The 23673-nt window shown below is 42.8% G+C and overlaps 1 protein-coding gene across 3 annotated transcripts in view; it reads left to right on the forward strand.

Annotated features, from left to right (window-relative positions):
* Window positions 1–6391: 6391 nt before the first annotated feature.
* The window catches only part of Cd99l2 (CD99 molecule like 2), a 72465-nt gene continuing 55183 nt past the window's right edge, over window positions 6392–23673 (forward strand). For all 3 annotated transcript variants that reach the window (XM_028787994.1, XM_028787995.1, XM_028787996.1), the window contains exon 1: window positions 6392–6508. In XM_028787994.1, the coding sequence (XP_028643827.1) occupies window positions 6442–6508 (67 nt within the window). In that variant the 5' untranslated portion in view covers window positions 6392–6441. The remainder of the gene's footprint in view (window positions 6509–23673) is intronic.

Raw genomic sequence — 23673 nt, forward strand, 5'->3', positions numbered from 1 at the left:
TGGAAGCAGGGATGGATAAAAGCAAGCAAGTCATTGTAGACAGGTGTGATGGGAGAGTTGGGGTTGGCAGAAAAGGTAGATGCTAGTAAATGACCCATGAACTGATAAGTTTTACAGGAAGGCAGGAGCTGAACCAAATCTCAGAGGAATGTGTAGGTCTAGGAGGGATTTGTTGGTCAGGGACAGGAGTTTAGACTTCTTGGTGAGATGCAGAGTCTTTAACACTCAGCTACAGAGCTACGGTTGGAGCAGCTACCTCTGAGGCGTCCTCCTTGTGCTGAGTACAGAATGCTCTAGTGGAGTCTGCTGTGGACAGAGGAAAGGATAGAACTGACCAGGAGAAGCTCATGGCTGCTTTTAGAATTGGGAGAGCATTTGCTAAGAAAAACTACTGGATGGAGAAGAAACAGAGATTATGGTGACATCGATGGACACTTGTGGTTTAGACATTGCATTGCCTCTTGAAAGTCCTATTGGAACAAAATGGCACAGCTCCTAATTAGAGCTCTGTTAACATTTATGTCTCATGATTCTCTTGTGAGGTTTTTTAGGCAGCTTCATTGACAGGAAAAGACAACAAAAAGAGCCCAGATGCTGATTCTGTGGTTTGAGTCTCTCAAGTGTGTACAGGAAGAGATCTCACCAGCTAAATAAAGTCCAACAAATAGTAATTCTTGTTCCTACTGAGGTCAGGATTCAGTCACTGATTATTGGTATTCACTCACTGATTATTGGATATTAGCCCAGAACCTTGAAATGCCCAAGATGCAACTCACAGGCCACATGAAGCTCATAAGGAAGGAAGACCAAGTGGGGGTGATTCGGTCCTTCTTAGAAGGAGCAACAAAATACTCAAGGGAGCAAATATGGAGACAAAGTGAGGGACAGAAACTGAAGGAGGGGCCATTTGAAGACCACTCCACCTGAGTATCTATCCCATGTGCAGTCACCAAAGGTAGATGCTGATGTGGAAGTCAGGAAGTGCATGCTGATAAGAGCCTGATATAGATATCTCCTCAGAGGTCTTCAAGAGTCTGACATATTTAGAGCTCACAGCTAGCCATTAAACTGATCATGGGGTTCCCAATGGAGGAGTTAGAGTGAAGACTGAAGGAGCTGAAAGGGTTTGTGGCACCATGAGGAGAGCAACAATACCAACCAACCAGAGCTTTCAGGGTCTAAACCACCAGCCTGGGAGCACTTAGGGAGGGATCCATGGCTTCAGCTGTATATGTAAGAGTGGAGGACCCTGCTGGGCATAGGAGGGAGAAGAGATCCTTGGTCTCATGAAGGCTGGACGCCCCAGTGGGTGGGAATTTGAGGGTGAGGAGTGGGAGTTGGGGAATAGGTAGGGGTACATCCTCAGAGAAGCAGGAGGAGGAGTGAGGGGATAGGGGGTTCCTGGGTGGGTGGGGGTTGGGGTAAGGGGATAACATATGAAATGTAAATAAAACAGCCAATAAAAAAAAAGAAAATGCTGCCTCAGAAATATTATGGAGATATTAGTTATTTCTTGCCAGGTGCTTATGCAAATTCCGTATTAACTCGACTGGGCCCTGAAATGAACAGTGCAGAGGGCCTCTCACATTAGGAAAACAAGCAGGTGGAAGGTTTTGCCCTGCCTGACTTAGCTCGCAGGATTCCCAAAGCTGCTGGGTACTCTGCATATGGATAGACAGAGAGGAGGGCTTCTTCTCATCATAATGAGCCTCAACAAGGAGTAAGGACCAAGTAGCCTTTTGCTCCTTGTTTTCCTTCTGGACCATTGCTACACAACTAGTATTGCCCTTGTCCTCACCATGGTGAGGTGCTGAGAACGCCCTTTAAACCCTAAGGAAAGGCCATGCAGCTCTGTGGTTGAGTACATGCCTTGCATGTGTGAGGCTCTGGGCTCAATCCTTCCTGTCCCCTCCCTTCTCCCTCTCTTTCCCTTTCTCTCCCTCCCTTCCCCTAACCTCCTATTCCCTCCTCCCTCTCCTCATCTCTTCTCTCATCCTCCCTCTTCCTCCTCCCCTCCCCTCCTTTTCTTTTTTTTTAAGATTTATTTGTTTTATGTAATTACACGATCACTATTTTGATACACCCCAGAAAAGGCCATCAGATCCCATTACAGATGGTTGTGAGCCACCATGTGGTTGCTGGGAATTGAACTCAGGACTTCTGGAAGAGCAGTCAATGCTCTTAACCACTGAGCCATCTCTCCAGCCCTCCTCCCCTCCTTTTCCATTTTTCTTTCCATCTCTCTCCTCCTCCCCTCCCTTCCCCTCTTCTTCATTTGCTAGGAATACAACACAGGATCTCCCCCACATTAGTAGAATAGGGTTTTCTAAGGAAAATGGTGACTTTTACACAGTAGGGTTCTGAGGTTCCTTGGAGAAATGGATCTGCAAAATCCCAATAATCTCATCTTGTACTCTTTGCAGTGTTACCCTGTTCCTGCTTAAACCTCTCTGGTTTAAACCTTAGGAGAGTGTAAACTTCACCTGATCCCCACACCTTGCATGAGGTAGTTCTGGCAACTCCTATTTCATGTGTCTCTTCTTATCTCTAATCCCTCCTGCATTCTCCTCAGTCTTTTTTTTTTTTCTGGGAACCCCTTTCTTCTTGGCTGGGTGAACTGTTATTTTTCCTTTACATCAATTCTACAGGACAATCCTCTGTAGGCAGGGCTGCTCCAGCGTCTACACAGGGCCTTGACTCTAACTGCCTCTCTTTCCTGGCTCAATTCTTTGTGTCCTTGAATTTCCTCATTTCTCCTGCCTTGTAACCAGGCCCAAACAACTCCTCCTACCTTCTAATGTGGCCTCTAGAATCAAGACCTAGCCTTACCTCTTACACTATGCTGGCCATTTTTCCATCAACCACAGGCCTTGTCATGCTACAGTTTCCTTAACAATCTTCAATGCTTTCGCTTTGTTCTCAGGACCAAACCTTTGCTGTTGACTTGGCATTCATGGCTTTGTGTGACCTTGCCGTATGAACAAATCCCCAAAACCAGAAGTAAAGAGTGCTGTGGGGAGTTTGGGGATAATGTACTTGCAAGTCAAAAAGAAGGGGACTCCTTTTCCAGAGCTTCTGTCCACTTATGGGGTATGCTCTGCCAGTTTCCATACATCTGTGCCCTTGTGGGCTAAAGGCTCAAAGATGTGTCGATTTGCCTGCTAGATTTTGTTTTCTTTTTCTTTTTCAGTTTGGGAAGTAGTAGGCTTGCGAATTTTTAATTTTCTGCAGCAAGCACTTTAAACAAAACACTGCTATGTTCCATGAAATAAAGGACTTTTGTACAGCAACAAAGTTCATGGTTGCAGAATAAAGGTCAGGACTCTGGGGGTTGGGGCTTCTTTTTGCTTCTCTGCACAGATCTAGCCAGAATCTTGAGTATGAGGTCAGCCATGGAGGATGGGACTCAGTGGGGAGTCAGGTTGATGAACAGGAGACTTTCCTTTCCTAATGCTCCCTCTTCCTGCAGCACTTGTGTGTGTCCCAGTAAAGATCTGGTGTTAGGGCCCAAGGCTGAGGGATGTAGCAGAAGCTCATGGGAAACAGCTAATGCCTTGAGCATTGCTTGAGTCCCTTTGGTTTCCTGGGGATAAAGAGTAGCCCCAAGTTGGATTAGGAAGCCTTCGTCTTTATTTCTTCCTGCCAGTTCCTAAGTGTTACTGCTAGCAGGGGTGAAACATCAGGGAAGGACAAGTATGCAGGGTTTTCCTGTGTAACCTTCACTGGCTTTGATATTGTGGCAATTCTCCTGCCTCAGCCTCTGGATGATTGGGATCGAAGAGATGAGTCATTACAACTGTCATGGAAGAGCCATTTCAACAGGGACAGTGGTGCTCTCTTGATGAGCATCTTCAGCAATATCAGCTTCTTGGTTGGTAGATGCCACCTACTTCGGTTGCTTTGGCCAAGGCTGAAGGAATTCCCCTTGGAAAGGTGGCTGGCACATAGAATTGAGGAGATTATTTTGTGAGGAAGATTTGGCAGCTGTTCATTTGGGTAGCAATAGAATTTCATGGTCCTGGCAAGATGCTGAAACCCAAGGTTTCTAAGAGATCATGGCTTAACTGGTCATACTTTACCCTGGGTCTGGTGTGTAACAACTGGAGAAGAAAGCCTGGGAGTGGTTAAACACCAGACTGTCTCCCAGAAAGACACCGAGGGTCATTGGCAGTGTTCTCAGCATACTCTGGACAACTGCTGCACTCCTAAGATCATGACACACTTTTCTGTCTTGTGAAAAAGCTCTGCATTTTAGGAGGAGAGCTTGAAGAACCAAATGCTTTTTCCAGTTGGTGGCAATATTCAGGGCAGGAGAAGTTCAGAGAAGAGCTAGGTGTACAGGAGAAGGGTATAGTGTGTTGACAAGATGCTTGGCTAGCCATTGGTCCCAGAATTCAGATGCATTGATAATAAGGAAATTGTGTACAGTGGAGGGGACAAGAATTATGGCTTGTGTTGGATTTCCTGTGTGTAAATCAGTTCCATGTTCAGTTGACATTCAGCAGGGCAACAATTATCTGACTGAGTTGCTCACCAAGTTCTAGGCGAGCACTTCTTTCCAACTGAAAGATGAACCATGCCTCCCAGACTTACATTAACTCCACTTAAAAGAGACTGAGAGACACACTAGGCCCCAGATACATCACCTTACAAAGGGAGTGCTATCTCATAGTCTTATTCAGGCATTTTGATTAACTAGGTTTTTGTTTATCTGGTGTCATTTGACATATTATAACACCATTCTTTTCTCTTGGTTCTTGGTTCTGTATATAGGCAGGTTATCTTTTATGCTTATCTTGTGTTGTAGAGAAGCATAGAAGTTAGGTCCTGCCTCATTGTCTGGCAGTACCTCCACTGTGTTAGCTCAGTTTCTTAGAGTCTTCACTACATTCTACCCCAGCACTTTCCACCACCCTAGTAACTTTTGTTGTTGTTTAGCAAGGTCTGTTCCATGGGATTCTGAAAGCCTCTGTTCTTGGCCCCTTTGACTGCATGGTCCCTTGGTGACTCCCTCAAAGTCAAGGTACTCCCACTCACTCATTTCCTCTCCTTGATTATTGAGGGGATACATAAGGCCATAATAAGAAATAAAGATCTATTGGCCATTTCTGTTCTTCAGCTCCAGGTAGGATTTGCCCATGGGAAGTTCTACGCCTAACACTTTGTGTGTTTGTGTTTCCCAGCCTCTTATTTAGTGCAGTGGATAGAATAGAAACAGAAAAAGGGGGAGGGAGAGGGGTAAACAGAGGGAGAAGAAAGAGACAGACAGATACACAGAGGTGTGTGTGTGTGTGTGTGTGTGTGTGTGTGTGCCTGCCTGTGCATATGTGTTGTTTCTGCCCAGGAGCCCTGGGCATAGGCGTAGGAGCCATCCTTTGAGGTAACCCCAGGGCAGCTTATGCTGTATGATGGCAAGGACAGGTTCCATGCTGCCACCCTGAGCATCTCACCCTGAGCTCTTTGTCCTGAGAGCAGGCTTATCTTAGGAGCTTCCATTTCCAGGCTGCAGTAACCTTTTGGTTGTCGCAGCAGAGAATATCTGCATTCTCGCCACCAGGGAGATGGGCACCATTTGCAGAGATTCATGGGAAAAGACTGCAGTGGCTTTGTTGGTCACAATGGATTGAGCAGTTAACTTTTTCATTACTAACCCTGTCTCTACCTCAAGTCTCTAGAACTTTTCCCCAGAGCTTTTACTCTGGACTGAGGCCACCCTCCCTGCTCCCTGCTATGGTATTGCCAGCTTCCACCTGGTTACCAGCAGCTACACAAATAGACCAGTTTTTTTAGTCTGGGACAGGGATTTTGTTGCAACTTTCAGCCTGGAGTAGCAAGCGCTGCTGAGGTGCTGGGGTCCTTGCAGCTGGGAGAACTGAACTAGAGGAGGGATGTGCCGCTCAAGGTCACAACCTCTGGGCCAGGGTGTAGTGTTCTCACAGGTGGCCATTTCTGAGCATCTTCTCAGCTGCTGTTTCCAATCTGCTGGCTTCTGGTGACACATGGCTAGAGGCTCACAGGCCACTTCCAACATTCCCATAGCGATGGCGGGATGGGAAGGGGTCTGTGGGCAGCAAGTAGGCATGACACCCAATCCAGATCAAGCGACCCAATGGGTGTCTGTGAGCCCCGCCCTTCTCCCCATGTCCCGCCCCCAGACTGCGGCTAAGTCCGGGAGACAGAAGTGTTTTTCCATCTCCTGCGGTGGGCCCAGCAGAGTCGGTCGGTCGTCCAAACTCCACCCCCGCCCCCGCCCCGCCCCGCCCCGCCCGCGCAGGCATCTAGGCGCGCCTAGTCACCGCCCTCCCAGGCCGCGCGACTGGTGCCAGCTTTGGGCGGGGTCCTGCGGTTGTGATAGGCTCCTCCTTCCTGGCTCCTCCCTCTCCCTCTCGGGCCCTCCTTCACTAACTGTGCTCCTCCGGGCCCCTGCGTCTGCTCCCAGCCATGGTGGCCAGGCTCACAGCTTTCCTCGTTTGCCTCGTTTTCTCCTTGGCCATACTGGTCCAGAGAGGTAAGGTGGGTGCGGGCTGGGGCACCCAGGGACCCCGCCCTGTGGCCTGGGGGTCGCTCTGCGCATGAGCGGCCTTGTCTCCGCCTGGCTGGCCTGAGGTGGGGGTGGCGGGCGGGTGGGGTGGGGGGAGCATCGGGTGACCTGGCAGCTCTAGGCCTAGGGGTGACGGTCTGAGACTTCTGGAACTGAACCCGTTGTGAATTGAAGTTGAGGGATGGGACCTTATTAGGGCTGGTATTAAAACACTAGGATGTTAATCCTAGCCAAGCATTGGTGACAACAGCTGTCCCTAGGAGTGTACCTTGGGAAAAACCTTGGAAAAAGCAGTCATTTTGAAACTTGACTGTGAGGCCACCTGCAGTAGAAGCATCTGGAGAGCTTCCCAGGAGACTTTCTGGCCACTTTCATTAGGATCTTAGAGGGTTTGGAGTGAGACAAAGTGAAAATAGGGTGGGGGCAACTTGTAGGTCTTAGTTTCCTACATGCTTCTGCTGTCTGTCCCAACACTTCTAGAGACTCTGGTCATATTTTGTGGAGAAGGTGGACACAGAAATTGTGCTGAATCAAAGGAACAAGTTTCTTAAACCCTGTGCAACTCAATTTGTGGATCAGGCCGCCATGGCATCACCTTGGGTCTAATGGTAGAAATGCAGTAGCTCATGACCTACTGAGTCAGATTCTGTGTTTTATTTAGTGTAATAATCAGATGCCCCAGGAATTTGCAGGCACATTCAAGTCTGAGTAGTGTCTTCTTACGATAAATACAATCTGTGATTGAGAATAGCATCTTAAGCATATGCCAGCAGAGTCTTCTTTCTTTTTTTTTTTTAATGTCCCATTTCCACATGAGGAGGGGAAAATGGCTTCAAGAAAACACTGCAATTGTAATTGATTCAAAGCAGTATTATGCTTTGAGCTTTCTGAAAATGAAGGCAAACCCAACCAGTGAGAAACATAGGTTTAGGCAAACAAAACTTGGTCTTAGCACTGACTTTTAGTAAGGTTTATTTCACCTATAGAAAATTCCAGTGAGCTACAGAGGTATGGCCAGTCTGGGTTCTGGGTTCTAGGAGCTGATTATGCAGAGTGAAGACAGCCAAGATTTTTATCTTTGTGATGACAATCTGGTAGAGGAAGAAATCCAGCATAAACATCAGATCTATGGCATAGACCGCTATGGAGGGAAGAAAGCAAACCGTCACAGGGATAGAGAGTGGCTCATGTTTTTAGTCTTCCTTTAGGGATAAAATTATTATTGTCTAATGGGCTTTTGTAGAGAAAAGTATCCAGTAGCCTACCTTATCCTTGAAGGTTGTGTTCTAAACAGTGCGGGAGATGCCTGAGACTATGAATATGGATGGTTTTTTTTCCTTTGCTGAATTGGAACATGAAGCCCTGTGCATGGTAGATAATTCCATCTTAGAGCATGGAGGATTTGAAACTAGACTATAAATGGCCTTAGGTTTTCCTGCTTTGAGTTTAGAGAGATTGGGGAAGCTGGTAGAGGTGAGGTCATACAGTGTTTAATTGGCAGCTAGGGTTTGTTCCCAGGCTTCTGTGACTCCACAGTAACCATTTTAAAACACTAGGCATAATTCATTTAGACCTGGAGACTGCCCTACTTCTAACCTTCCTTGGATTCCTGAAAATGAGTTCTCTAAACCTGTTTTATCAGTCCATATAATAACTAACAATCACAAAGATGTCTTTGGTCCAGGAGTGGCCCCATCTTAGATCAGCTACCACTTCCTGGGTGTTTTCTGTATGCCTTGTATATCATATGTCTTCCTTCCTTGTTTGCTTTCTTTCTTTTTTTTAAAATTAAAGACATGGTCTCATGTAGCCCAGTTTGGTAATCTCAAATTTGCTATGTGTTCAAAGCTGTCCTTGAACTTTTGATCTTCTTGCCTCTGATTCCTGAGCCTTTGGCTTAGATTTCTGTTTCTCTTGCCTCTACCTCCTGAGACCTGGAATTACACTTATGTGCCACCATGTCTAACATGCATCTTGTTTTAAATCAGCACAACAACTGTTCAGGTTAGGTATCCTCGCTTCCAACTAAAGGGACTGTGGTCACATTATCAGAAGGAATAGCAGGTTTCAACCCAGATGAGAACACCACTCTGTCATCTTTTTGTTTTGTTTTGTTTGAACCAACAGTATCTTTGTTTTGAAGGCAGGGACCTAAGTTTTCTGTAGTGAGGTCCAGAGAGCTCTGCCCCAGTGTACCTTTATTCTTGTTCCTGGTCCTCAACAATGAGCAACTGTAGAAGGCATGCAAAAGGTCCCAGAATCACATCTGGGGATAAGGTATAAAGTCCTTCCAGTCTCTAGGAAGTAGAGACAGATTTTCCATCTCAAAAGTTGAAAGGCTGATTACGAAGTTGCTCTATAAAGACAAAGGGAAGTTAACTTTAATGTTTGTTCTTCAGCTTCTGAGACATCTTCTGAGGACAGCTGTGTCATCTGAAGGTTCCCTGAGTGTGGCAAGTTGTTCTTCTGAGCACCAGACAGAAGGACCTCAGCTGCTCTGTGGGGTGTGTGTGGGTGTGTCTATCTAAGACTCCTAACAGTGGCTATGGCTATACTTCAAGAAGGTCTTCCATGAGCCAGACTCTTAGCACATCACACGCATATCCCATGTACCAACCTGGGAAGGTTGCCACCATGATCTGCTCTGCTCCTTGACATACATAGTGGCCTGTTTCAGTCTTGAAAAAAATAAGGGACAAATAGGGATCTTGCAATTCAAACTGCTTTGCAATTCCATCTCACCACACTCAGGACCATCCAATCAGTAAATAGACAACTCTCAAAGGACAAAATATAAATGGCTAATAAATATTTGAGGAAATATTTAACATCCTAGGTCTTCAGAGAAATGCAAATTAAAATTGCTTGAGGTTAGAATGGTGCTGACAAGGATGTGTGTATGTGGGGTGGCTTACTCACTACTGGTGCAGCCACTGTGGAAATCAGTATGAGGTTCCTCAAAATCTGCAAATAGAACTCCCATATGATTCAGCTCTTACACTCCTGTGCATATACCTAAAGGACCTTAAGTTAACAGACCATGAAGATAGCTGTGGACCATATTTGTCACTATTCCCAATAGCCAAGATATGGAATCAGTCCAGACTCCCATCAATTGACAAGTGGCTAATGAAAATGTGGTACATGTGCACAATGGAGTTTTGAAACAATTTAAAATATAATTATTATTGTTACTATTATTACTAATATTATTATTGTATGTATATGTAGGCACCATGCCACACTGCAGGGCACATGTGGAGGTCAGAGGAAAATTTTCTTTAGTTGATTGTCTTCTTCCACCATGTAGGTTCCAGGGATCAAAGTCAGGTTATCAGGATCGATGGCAAATGCCCCTACGTACTGAACCATCCTACCAGCTTCACAGTGGAGTTTCGTTCATCTGTGAACAAGAAAAATTATATTCCCTCCTGGAAAATGGTTAGAACCAGAGATGATCATGTTAAGCAAAAATATGTCACCCAGAAAGACAAATACCCAAGTGTTGTCTCTCATATGCTAAGTCTACAAGTGTATTCATGTGTGTATTTATATGACATGAAGATAAAGGACGACTGTTGAGAAGAGGTAAGGGAGTAGTAATATGGTAAGAAAAGGAGAAGGTTGATGGGGAAAAGATAAATATAACATTTTTCTCAGATGTGATTATATGAATATATGAATATAAGAAATCAATTTGGAGGGAAAAGGGAGAATAAGTAGTGGAAAATGGGAATGGTGAGCATGAGTGAAGTACAACAGTATATATGTATGAAAATATCATAATGAAGCCCATTACTTGCTGGGCAGTGGTGGCACACACCTTTAATCCCAGCACTTGGGAGGCAGAGGCAGGTGGATTTCTGAGTTCGAGGCCAGCCTGGTCTACAGAGTGAGTTCCAGGACAGCCTGGCTTACCGGCTTACACAGAGAAACCCTGTCTCGAAAAAAACCAAAAAAAAAAAAAAAAAGAAGCCCATTACTATGTATGTTAATTTAAAACAATGAAATAAAAGTAGTGGACAATAACCAACTTCCTACATGAGAAACATGTAGCTCCAAAGGGTTTAGCAACCTTCTGGAGATGATACTGCTAGTTTCTTCAATTATACCATGACAGTAATGGCCTTTTCCTTCTGGTGTGACATTATTAGGATTAAATAAATGTAAGTGTCTAAAGTGCTTAGCACAGGACCTACCTTCCAGTAGCCCCTTTTACATTAGTACATATTAATCCTACTTCTTTGATGTTCTAAGCAACATTTAAAAAACACACACTTTGCATGACACTGCTGTTTACATGAAATGGTCAGAGATGTCACATCTATACAAACAAAAATTAAATTATTGGTTGCTGAGGATTAGGGGAAGGAGATGATGGTAAAGTGACTGGTTAAAGGTCAAAGGCTTTGGGAGTAATGAAAATGTTCTAGAAATAGAGAAAAGTTCATTCTTAAAAGTAACATAAAAATCATTGAATTAGACACATTGAAAGGGTGACTTGTGTTATGTAAATTATATATTCATTTAAAATAATTCACAAAAGCTGGAGACGTAGCTCATTGATGGAACACTTATTTAACATGTGCAAGGCCCTGGGTTCTATCTTCATTACCACAAAAAGAAAGAATAAATAAATGTAAATATTTTAAAAAGTAAGTTGGATGTGGTGGCCTATGTCTCTAATCACAGTATTTGGGGATGATGCAGAAGGATTGCTGTGAGTTTGAGAACAGTCTAGACTACATAGTGAGTTCCAGGCTAGCTTAAGGAAAGGAAAGGAATACAAAATGCCACATCACACCAAAAGAAATCAAATGCTTTCCTAATTATGCCAGATGCAGTGACACATGCCTTTTAATTTTAGTGATCCAGAAGCTGAGTCAGGAGGATCTTGAATTTTGGGCTAGCCTTCTGCCCCAGCAAACAGCCAACCAGAACTAGGTACACATAATTGTGGATAAGAGCACAGTGGCCCCAGGTGCTAAGCACTGGGTGGCCAGTCTGGGATCCTAACAAAAATATGTGCACTGACTTGGGCTATCAGACTTTATAGATGTGCCCCAGAAAGTGTGCAGGATTGGCTTCAAGCTTCTTGACTCTGTCTTCATTAGTCCTGGGAATTGGCATCATGAAGATGGAGAGAACTTTCTTTCCCTGAGTGGTTCTGAGGTCACCACAGTGTCTGGAGACTCAGTCTTGAGAGGTTTGATAAGTCTTCAGCTCCTCCTTTGATGCTATAGGCCATGTCTTCATTTGCAGCACAAGACAGACAACAGGTAACTGTAACAAATGTACAGAAGCCATTCAAATGGGTATTTATGGGTAGCAACGAAAATAATATTATGGTTGGGGGTCTCCACAGCATTGGAACTGTGTTAAAGGGCCGTAGCATTAGAAAGGTTAAGAACCACTGCTCAAGAGAGATGACAATGAAAAGGCCTGTTATGCTGTTCAGAGGGGCCTAAAGACCAGAAGCTTCACTGAGTTCCAGGAATATACTTTCTAGGTACACTGACTTTCCTGTCTCCAGTTGTGTTTCCTACCTGATGGCTTGGCTTTTCCAACTTTGTGTTTACTGTCACTTTGTACATTTTGAATGTCATTCCTCTACTGCTCTTGGGTGTTTGGGAAGCCTAGTACAGAGGCTCCTGAACCTTCACTTATTCTAGACTCAGTTCTTCTATAAGCCTGCTCAGAGGTTAATTGACTGGGGATTTGTTGTTCTAAAGTAGGTATATAAGATCACCATTGGATTTGGTGGTGAATGTCTGTAATCCCAACACTCAGGAGGTGGAAGCAGGAGAATCAGGAGTTCAGGGCTAGCCCCAGTTACACAGTTACACAGCAAATTAGAGGCCACCCTGTGTTATATGAAACCCTGACACCACTCTTCCATATATCTGCATATGTGCCCTTTAGTCAACTGGCCTTCGAAGACACAAAGTGTTGCTTTCATTGAATCCTATACATTATGAGTCACATAGTATAGTTGAGATTCCAGGTAACAATACATATTCTACCTTGCAAGTGGAGGAGTGTCCAATGACTTTTAGCCCTAGTTTCAAAACTGCCACAAACTCACTGAGTTGTGAGGTCCCACTGAAATGCTGCATCCCCTAAAGCTTCCCCCAGTCTTCCTAGTGGTAGTGACTCTGCATACCTTTAGCATGAAGCTGGTCCCTTTAGTGCTCTGAGTAGCAATGATCATTAGAGGTATTTGGTGTCCTGCACATCACTTTGTTTCTAGCCCTTTGAATGATGCCATGTTGTGTCTGTCATTTGTCAATTGTCACATTCTCTCTCCAATGAAAGGGGTGAGCTAGTTGGATCTAAAGGTTTTTCTAGAATTTTCTCTATGGTCCTATGGTTGAGGTTTCATACAGAGAGCACAATGTCCAGTTGGACAGCTCCCTTAGTGGAATTGGCAGAGCATCAGTCTTCAGAAGTCTAGATTAGTCCACGAGCTGGGGCAACCTGGGGGCCTTTGTCTACATTAGAGAAGACTTACTTAGGTTTGCCTGTTTCTAGATACAGACTACAGAGCAATTCCTTACCACCATGCTTTTGAATTTTAGCATGGAAGTTGTATGTGGGTTAGCGTAGCATAGTGTTAGAAACCTGTCTAGCATATATGAGATTCTGGGTTCTAGGAAGTTGTGATGGGGCAATAACAAGACAAGGAAAGTTGGTTGATTGATAATGGATATTTTGTTGGCAAGGGAAAAGTGGGGGCTATTCTGCCCATGTAAGATGTTTAGCACGCAATCTCTTGCCTTTACCCGGCATACACAGGTAGCACCCTGCTCACCTGTCTTGCAACCTGAAGATGACTGCAGATAGTGCTCAGTGTGTGCTGGAGGGTAGATCTCTACTGGTGGAGTACCGCTGATTTTTTGGCAAATATGTATATCTCATGACTCTCAAGATGTCTCTGTATGCATGTGGTGCTAGGGATGGGAATGAGAGCCAAGACACATCCCAGACCTTGACAGATTTTTTACCAAGACAGGATCTCTATATGTAGGTCAGGCTAGCCTTGAACTCACATGCTTCTCCTGCTTCTGCTCCCAAATGCTAGGATAAAAAGTTTCAGACAGCTTGCAGATGTATGGTTTGGAATTCCCTCTCTGATTTCAATACACTCATGAGTCACCAAAGTTTTCTGTTTTCGTTACTGCCTCAGGATAGATGTGTTGGAAGAATTGAGGTCAAGGGCCATCTTTGTGGGTTGGTGTCAGCTCAACTGATCTCAGATCCACCCTGAACTCTGTTTGGCTGTTTTAACTGTATAGGAATTCAATGAGATGGATAGATATTAAGTCTCACCAATCTCAATGCCTGATGATTTTTTGTTTTTGTTGTTGTCTGTTTGTTGTTTAATTTGAAAATCTTTTATAACAAAAGTTTTAGCAAAAAATGTGCTTTGATGGCTAATGGAGTATGCACAGTGTCTTGTGCTTTAAAAATCTACTTTAACCTCTAATATGATAAATATCAATAGTTAGAAACCATATTTAAAAAAAACACATGAAGGTTTTCAAGCGTTTTAGTATCTAGAGTTTTAAGACCAAAAAGTTTGATGCTTCCTATTGCAAAATTATACCCATGAGTGTAGTTTCTGCTGTGCATAGTGCTTATTACTTCATTGTTATGAAGTGGTACCCAACTGTTTCCCAAAGTGACTATTTTGGTTCTGGCCACCACCAGTATACTAACATAGTCATTTGTGTAACAGCCTTTCCAGCACTTGCCCTTGTCAACTTTATCATGATATAAACCTACAAGATTTACACATTTATATTACTCTGCTTTAATTTACATGTCTCCTATTACTGTGGGGTTGTCTAAGTTGGTTTCTTCCTTAATGAATTGCCTGGTCAAGCCTTTGGCTCAGTTCCTTGTTTATTATTTTCTCCTGGTTCCTGCTCACAATGCTCTATTGTCCTGTTTTCTTGGCGGTAATTTTCTTTCATTATCATTACAATATATGTCTATCTGTCTGTGTATCTCTCTCTCTCTCTCTCTCTCTCTCTCTCTCTCTCTCTCTCTCTCTTTAAGTCATCCCCATTGTTTGACCTAATCTTTTTTTTTATTGGATATTTTATTTATTTACAATACAGATGTCATCCCCTTTCCCCATTTCCCCTCCCTTAGAACCCTCTATCCCATCTGCCTCCTCCTTTTTTGCTTTTATACCATTTTAATTACATGCAAGTATTAAGTTCAGTTCTAGGTTGAGGAACTAGCAGTACAATAGATGCAAATAGTCAAGGAATAAGCAATACAATAAACACAAATAGTCAAAAAAAGCAAGGCATTAAACCCAGTTATGTGAACACTCCTATGATCACTGTTTCTAAAGGCTTATCGGCATGACCAAAGTATCTGAGCCTACTTCCCTATCCTAGCCCAAGGTCATTTTTATGTCTGAAGCCTACTTCCTTGTTCTAGCCTAAAATTTAGATTCCTGTCTGAAATTACTTCTTTGTTCTGGCCTAATATTTAGAGTCCTACCTGAAATTACTTCTTTGTTCCAGTCTAATGTCAGATTCCTGCTTGAAGCCTACTTCCTTGTCCTTGGCCAATGTCATATTCCTGCCAAGCAGCTCCTTTCCTTGTCCTTGGCCCATGTCAGCTTCTTGCCAAGCAGCCCCAAAGGCTCTCTGCCTCTCCCCCTTTTTTATTTCGTTAACAAGACTGAGTATGTCTTAGGTCGTTCAGACAAGAATGCCTTCCTTACTGGTCATGGAATATGCATTATCAAAGGCTTGCATTATCAGCACTTATGTCTTAGGTTGATAAGGCTCTGTGCAGAATCTTACCCATCCTTGGTTTGCCAGGCTGTTAATTTAATAACTCTGTCTGGGGGTCCATTTTCAGGTTTAAGCCATGTACTTTGGCTGCCAACATGTTGATGTTGTTAAAGATAAGCTTTAACACGATGGGCAGGAATAAAAGTATTCCCAGGACAAGAATGGCTAGCCTGATCAAGCCTTATATGCCATTCCTGAGGTTTGTCCAAAATGGAAATACTGAGTTCAGGCCATGGATAATTTTATCAGCAGTATCTGCAGCATCAAAGGTGTTTGACCTAATCTTAAGTAATACATGGAAGGACTGATAACTTCTTTATTGACTGATTTTAAAAAGTCAATATCTTTTGTTTATCAAGTCAGGTGTTTTGTGTTAACAGGCATGGAAATAAATATTCTTCTTTGCTCTCAGTTTATAATCTAGTACAACAAAACCAAGAGAATAAACTATAATATAATCAAATGAAAGGTTATAGTAGTAGCACTAAAGCATGCATATATATATATATATACATATACATATATATATATATATATATATATATATATATATATACACTATCCAAGTAATCCTCATTGTTTCCCTATTCTTAGTGTGTGTGTGTGTATTCCTTTGAAGTCTAGAATACATGATTTCTCTTGAGTTTTTGTCAGTTGCCTTGTGTGATGGGCTTTGCTTGGTGTCACCAGATCTTATATACTTTCAGTCTCCAGGATTTAATTTAGAAAATGCAGTTTTGCTTTTGAGTCAGTCTTATTTCTTGGCTCTGACAACATTTTGGGTTCCCAATTTAATTTGAGGCGAATTTTTATTACATTTCTTAACTTACTGTGCAGAATCTTGAATTTGGTGCTTTGCCTGCCTGGAAAGTTTCTGATGCCTCAGAGGCTTGTGTGTGGGCTCCCACATCTCTGGATTTCTTGTTGTCATAAGCTTTATCAATTTTGTTTGCTTCCTTATTTATTTTTAGAAATGTTTTATTCTTTGTTTTATACATTTATACAATGCATATTGAGCATATCCATGTACCATTCCCTCCCTCCAACTTTATGTGATAGTGGGGGTGGAACCCAGGGTCTGTGAATATTATGCAAGTACTAACAACTGTGTTACGTCCCCAGCTTATGTCTGGTAGGTTTGAGTTGATTTTTAAAGTAGTAGTTCTGAGAATATTGACTTCAGTGAATTCTCTAGGAAGCAGAACTGAGGAAAAGGCATGACTCTCATTCTTTGTTATTTGGGAAGGTGCTATATTAACTTAGTACAAAGCAGACAACAGAAACACGAAGGCATAACGTTCATCACTTGAATTTGTGGCAAATGTCTAGTCAAATGGCATCTGAATAGTGAACCCCATAACCTTTGACATGAACTTGGGATCAAGCATTGCCTAGGAACACAGTTAATGATATAGCTGGGTCATTGCTGTTCTGCAATTAAAAAGAAAATACATTTAGAAATTTTACCATCTCCTTCCTGATCCCCACCACATTCCTTCCTCCCTTCCTTTCTCTCTTTCTCTTTTCCAATACAAGGGATTGAATCTAGCATAGGCACTTACTAGCCAAATGCTTTTGAGCTCTATGGACAGCCCAAACCTGGTCTTTCTAAAATTATTCTTTGTTTTTGAAGTCTCTACTTGCAAGTTCCCATCATGTACAGCTGAGAATAAAAATTTCAAAGCTTTAAATGCTATTAGGATTCCTCTCCACTCCTATTGTTTTTTTCAGACAAGATCTTACTGTGTAGCCCAGTCTGTCCATGAAATCTTAATCATCTGCCTTAGCATTTCCAAAGTTGCGACTGGAGGCATACCCTACTATGCCTGGTCTACATTGAGCTTTAAAATTTTTTTTACATTTATTTTAAATTATTTTATATGTATAAATGTTTTTCCTACATGCATGTATATGTATCGTGTGGTGCTTTGTGCTCTCAGAGGTCAGAAAGGTGTTGATTCCCCTGGCACTGGAGTTACAGATGTAAGCAGCCATGTAGATGCTGGAAATCAAACCCAGGTCCTCTACAAGAGCAACACATGCAACTCTCAAGCCCTCTACTGGAATTTTTGATTAGAGTTAAATTTATAGATTAGTTCGAGGAGAATCAACTTTAAGAATTTGTAGTTTAAGGGGCTAGAAAGATGGAAGTGGCTAAAGGCATGTAGTGAGGGCCTTTGCAGAGGACCCTAGTTTGGTTCCTAGTACCCAGGTCAGGCCACTTACAACCACATATAACTCCAGGTCCAGAGGATCTGAGGCCCTCTCTGTAGGCATTGCACTAACACATGCACAACCCCTCAGCCCCTTTGTACATAATTTAAAAAATCTTAAAAGATGTAATTTTCTTTTATATTATCCCTTAGCCCCTATATACATACTTTTAAAAAATCCTAAAAGATATAATTTTCTTTTACATTATTGAGATTTCCCATTCAAACGTGATCTGTATAATTCTTTTATCTTTGTGTTTGTTTTCATAATCTTATTCATCTTTGTTCCTTGCAGTGCTGTTGCCAAGCATTTCATAGTATAGATTCCTGTTATGAATAAAATCTTTTCCTCCTCCTCCATTTCTCTAACTCATAAATATTGTCGCCTGAGAAAGCTAATGATTTTTTTATATAACCGAAATTAGCAGTAACACAACTATTTGTGTGTGTGTGTGCGCACATGCATGTGCATGCATACATATATAACATGGACAGCTTCCAATGATGACCCATAGCCTACACACACACACACACACACACACAGAGAGAGAGAGAGAGAGAGAGAGAGAGAGAGAGAGAGAGAGAGACAGAGAGAGACAGAGACAGAGACAGAGATGGAGAGAGACAAAGACAGAAACAGAGAGACAAAGACAGAGACAGACATACAGTGACAGAGATAAAGACAAAGACAGAGAGACAGAGAGACAAAGACAGAGAGACAGAGAACACTGACTGACCTAAATTCCCAGATCCATATTTTATTTTGCTATGTAGCCAGGGCATATGCCAGGATGTTTGGTTTTGACTAAGTTTTTGAAATGTATATAGTTATAGAATCATATCCATTAAATCCAGTCAAATATATAATCTGTGTAAAAATAGGAGTTTTTGGACTGTGTTATTTAGTATTATATCCCTAGGACATGCAAGAGGGTGGGTGCTTATTATTAACATTTTTTAGTTCAATGGAAGAACAGATAAATAATTCCCAAATTTTTCATTCATGAGCATAGGGCTATAGAGATTTTGTTTTGAACCAGGCAGTGGGGAAGTTGTGGTAAGAAGATGGTTAAAGAATAAACAATTTTGTCTTCTTATTCTCTTGATTCCTTTTATGTTGTAGCTCTCTGCCTCACAAGGCTTCTTGTCTGTGAATTTTCATAACTGCTTTATTTGAAATTGACCAATACTGGATTGAACTCATATGCCCCACACTATGGAATGAAACATAACAATCTTTTGGTACCCTCCACTGGGAAGGATGGCTTCAAAATTGGGGTGAATGGAATCAGGCAGTGTTAAACACATGTATGACTTTCTTGGAATTTCATCACTATGGAAACAAAGAACAAATCAGAGGTTATTTGGAATTTGAGATGGGTGCAGGGTGGATATAGGAGAGGTAGAGACATGTATGTCTGTTGTCAGAGGTGAAGAGAAGTGGTCATTATGGTGATGGAACTGTTCTTTATCTGGACTGTGGTGGTATCACATGACTCTACAAATGTGATAAAAGTGTATGGAAAAGAGCAAACGCTCTCAAATGAATGCAGGTAAAACAGCAGAAGTCCAACCCCAGGGTATGGTTGTATAAATTTCAGTATCTTTATTGTGATAATATACTATGTTTTGTCATAATGTGACTTTTGGAGGAAACTGAACAAAGAACAAGAAACGTCTTTATATTGCTTTTTTTTGGTTTGTTTTTTGTTTTTTTTTTTGGTTTTTCAAGACAGGGTTTCTCTGTGTAGCACTGGCTGTCCTGAAACTCACTCTGTAGACCAGGCTAGCCTCGAACTCAGAAATCCACCTGCCTCTGCCTCCCAAGTGCTGGGATTAAAGGCGTGCGCCACCACTGACTGGCTTTATGTTGCTTCTTAAAACTCTGAATCTATAGTTATCATGTTAAAATTTTGAGATTATGTTACTCAGGAATTCTGGAGACATCAGCAAGATACATAAAGCAAGAGGCAGTTCACAAAATAACGTGTTCAGAAAGGAAACACCCAAGGGAAAGGGAGGAAAGAGTTAGCCATGAACTCTGTAGTATTTAAACAATTCTCAGGAAGTTTAGTTGGGTCACAAGAGATGCCTGGCAGAAAGCCCCAGGTGCAGAGCTCAGCAGCCTCTGTGAATGTGACCACAGAGATTTGGAGGAACATAGCTGAGATCATAGAAACAGGTAGACAGACACTTTGGAGGTTCGATGACCATGAAAGATAGCATTCTATGGCACATCTACAATGACAAGGTAGTCTTATCTTTGAAGGTCACTGAAGTGACACAGGATAAAAGTCAGACAAGAGGAAGACTTTATCTCAGAGACAAAGTGTAGTGGGAAATTTTCCCTGCAAGTTGGGAGGAGCTAAGGTGGGAGGAGTGAGGAAAGAGGAGAAGGAAGAGGAGGAGCTAAGGAAGAGAGATGTAGGAGGCATGGATGACGGTGCATGTATTGAGAGCAGTCGCAGGTGACAACTTATATCAAGGTTAGATATTTGGACACACCTCTAATTATGTGAGAATCTTGTTAATTGAGCATTATCAAACTTATAAAGCCTTTGGATAATCTAAGCATTAGAGTCTCAATTCTACTGGGTACCGCGTGGATGGCGGGATGGTCTAGGCCCAGCTCAGCCTTGTGGAGACAACATGGAAGATTGGCAGGGCCATCTCCCAGGCTGGCGTCTCATGGGTGGCAGGGTCGGTGTCTCTGGCTGCCTGAGCCAAGCTGCCGCCCGCTTGTGGCCTCAGGCCTAGACTAGTCGGGAACATGGTGGCTCCATAACTACAAGCCAGATTGGGTGCCACCCGTTTTAAATATTACCAGCAACAACAAATGACAGAATCTAGCTAAGTGGCTTCAAATCCAGTAAAGGGGTTAGGAGGATAAAACTTCCATCTTTCCACATGCCATCTTCCTCAAGCCAGCCTCTGGCTGGAATATAGATTCCAGGCTCAGTGGATGGTGTCACTATCTTGTCTGAAATGCCAAGGCTCATCCTTATCATGCTCTCACCCTGGACCTCTCTCTGATATCATTCTACCCTTTCCCAACGTGACCTTCCTCCTCTGCCTTCTTTTCTTTCTCTGGCCAACACCTGCCACATATTCTGTCTCCATAGATTCTCTGTAGGCTGTTTGTATGGGTGGCTTGACTCACGAGGCTTCTTCTGCCCTCAGACCCCTTTCTTCTGTTCCTTTGCATGCAAGGCAGAGAACATGCTCTCTTTTGTTCCAGTGTCTCTACCAAACTCCCACTTTCTAATCCTTTCTCTCTTCCTTAGTACCTTGTAATTGGCAGGTACTCGGGGTTTCGTGGCTTATTCATCCCATGCTGATACGCTGGCTCCAAAATTCCATGACGGCCATTCACTACAGGTTTTCTGTTAACCAAATAAAGCTCCTTAGATATTGTATGTGTGTGTTATGTGTGTGTTTGTGTGATTTGTGCACATTTGTATACATGTCATGGATAGAAGGCAACAACATGTGTTTCCAATTGCTCTCTACTTTTTGTTTTTGTTTTTTGTTTTTTTGTTTTTCAAGACAGGGTTTCTCTGTGCAGCCCTGGCTGTCCTGGAACTCATTCTGTAGACCAGGCTGGCCTTGAACTCAGAAATCCGCCTGCCTCTGCCTCCCAAGTGCTGGGATTAAAGGCGTGTGCCACCAACGCCTGGCTTGCTCTCTACTTTTTAAAAAGTAATTTCATTTACCTTTTATGTTTGTTTTGGCAGCTCATATGTAAATGCATCACTCGAGTGCAGTGCCTTCATAGGTCAGAAGAGGGCACCAGATCTCCGTGAACTGGAGTTACAGGCGGTTGTAAGCCACCTATCATGGGGTTCTGGGAACTGAAGTTGAGTCTTATGAAAGAGCAGTGAGTGATTTTTAACCACAGATCCATCTCTCTAATACAAGCCACCTTAGTTTTTGACAGAGTCTGTCACCAAAACTAAAGTTTACCAATTGACTAGGTAGAGTGAGTAAGGAATTCCGGGACCACCTGTCTCAGTATACTCAGTGCTAGATTTATAGACTAGTACCACCACATCCAGCTTTTACATGGTTGCTGCTCATCTGAAGTCAGAACCTTATGCTTGTGTGGCAAGAACTTTACTGAGTGAGTCCTCTGCCTAGCCCTGTTTGACTGTTTTAAATAGAATAGGGTTTTCTGAGATTGGAATCATAGCACCCAGTCTCTTGTGCTTATGTGCTGGCAGTTGGAAACATACCTTGTTTCATGCTTGGGCAATCAGGCTTTGGTTTGGTTGGAAGCCAGTTATATTTATGGTTCATAAGACATATGACCTGCTTCTCTTCCATTTCAAACCCTGAGTACTTGGCTGTTCCTCGCCCTTCTTCTCAGCATACTTTATATAGGCCATCACTGATCCAGACGGGAGTTGCAGAACTCCTGATCCACTAAGATGTGAGATGTGGCACCTGCAAGCTCCTGTTGTCCCTGTTCTAGCTACTCTGTTATGCTTCCCTCACCATGATATACTTTATTCTCTAAGACTCTGAGTTAGTAAGGCCTTCCTCTTGATGTTGCTTCTGTCAAGTGTTTGTCCTAGCAACAAGACTAGAAATTAAAAATGGAGAGATGGGACTGGGGTATAGCTTACTTGGTGCAGTACTTGCTTTATCCCTAGCATCACATAAAACCCAGGCATAGAGACCACATGTTGTCATGGTGCATTCCAGCTGTAGCATGGGTCAGAATGCCATTCCTTTGCACCTCACCTATTGTGTAGCTGGACTGCTTCATAGGAGATAACCTGTAGTCACCTTGTTGAGGATGTTTTCTAGAGCTGATACAACAGTCATGTTTATGTATAACAATTGTTAAAAGAATGAAAGCAGGTTGCTGTTTGTTTTCCAGTGTCTGGTGACTTTAAATGTCATTCTAGTGTCTTCTCAGTACCCGGTCTGTTCAGGACACTAGCTCCCTGCTGGATCTCCTCTCTCCTCTTCTGTCCTCTCCTGTCCCCTCTCCTCTATCACTTCTCTTTCCTGTGCCCTTCTTCTCTCTAGTTTCACTTCTCTCTTCTTTTCTTCTCCTCCTCTTCTTCCTCCCCCTCCTCTCATTTATTCTTGTATTCCTTTCAGCAGACTAGATTTGTCCCAGTGATACCTCCACTTCGGCCTCTCATGTGCTGGAAGATGGTGTTTGGGTTCTCTATTCAGTAGTGTTACAAGTGCTATATGTGAAGACCTCCCAGAGGGGAGACCCTCACTTAAGTCTCAGAAAGTCGCGACCACCCAGTAATCTGCTCGAGACACCGTGAACCGGAGCAATAGCGAGGTTTATTAGGGCATGTGACAGCTAGGTGCCGGTCAATTCATATGCCCACACAGGAGCTGAATTGACCCCGACAGCCAGTTTGAGAGGGGTTTTTAAAGGGAAAAACCCAAACCAAGGAATGGGGAAGGGGGTGAGGGGTTGTTAAGGTGGCATAACATAAAAATAGTGGAACATTCCAAAGTAACCCAACCTACATGAGTCAGGGTCATGTGAAAACTCTCTTTACGCTTATCTTTCTCAGGAATGTGGTCCTGCCCTGTTACTTCGGCCTTGCCCTGTCACTGCGGTTACCAGTTTGGTTCTACCTAGCTCACCTGCATTCTTCCCTTTCTTTCCAGTTCCAGTAATGGTGACTGGTCTTTCCACATTCCTAACTTGCTTCATGGCTTGGTTTCTCAGAAAATTTTCCATGTCCTTATAAAGAAAGCCTAAAGAATATTTTATATGTCTAAAAAGGATTCTATAGACCCAGTATCTATAATTTTTCACTCTACATATGATTGACCAGCATCACTTTTTTTGTGGTGGTTGTACAATTTTCCCCTGTGAGCCTAAATTCCTTCCACATATTTCTCCTGAAGATGATGTTTGGATTGCTTTGTTTTTATTAGTATTACAAATGACACATCTGAGAAACCAAGGAGGGACATTCCTGACTTATGGAGCACACACATATGTCTAGTGTCTTAACTTCTGGGGATTTCTAAAGTGCTTCTACCATGTTATATTCTCCGTAGCAGTGCATGACACATTCCTTTCTTCCAAAGATTAAGAGGAACTTCTGTGGCTTAAATCAGA

The sequence above is a fragment of the Grammomys surdaster genome, unplaced genomic scaffold (assembly GCF_004785775.1).
Source record: "Grammomys surdaster isolate TR1022 unplaced genomic scaffold, NIH_TR_1.0 125690, whole genome shotgun sequence".
In the NCBI taxonomy this organism is placed as follows: Eukaryota; Metazoa; Chordata; class Mammalia; order Rodentia; family Muridae; genus Grammomys; species Grammomys surdaster.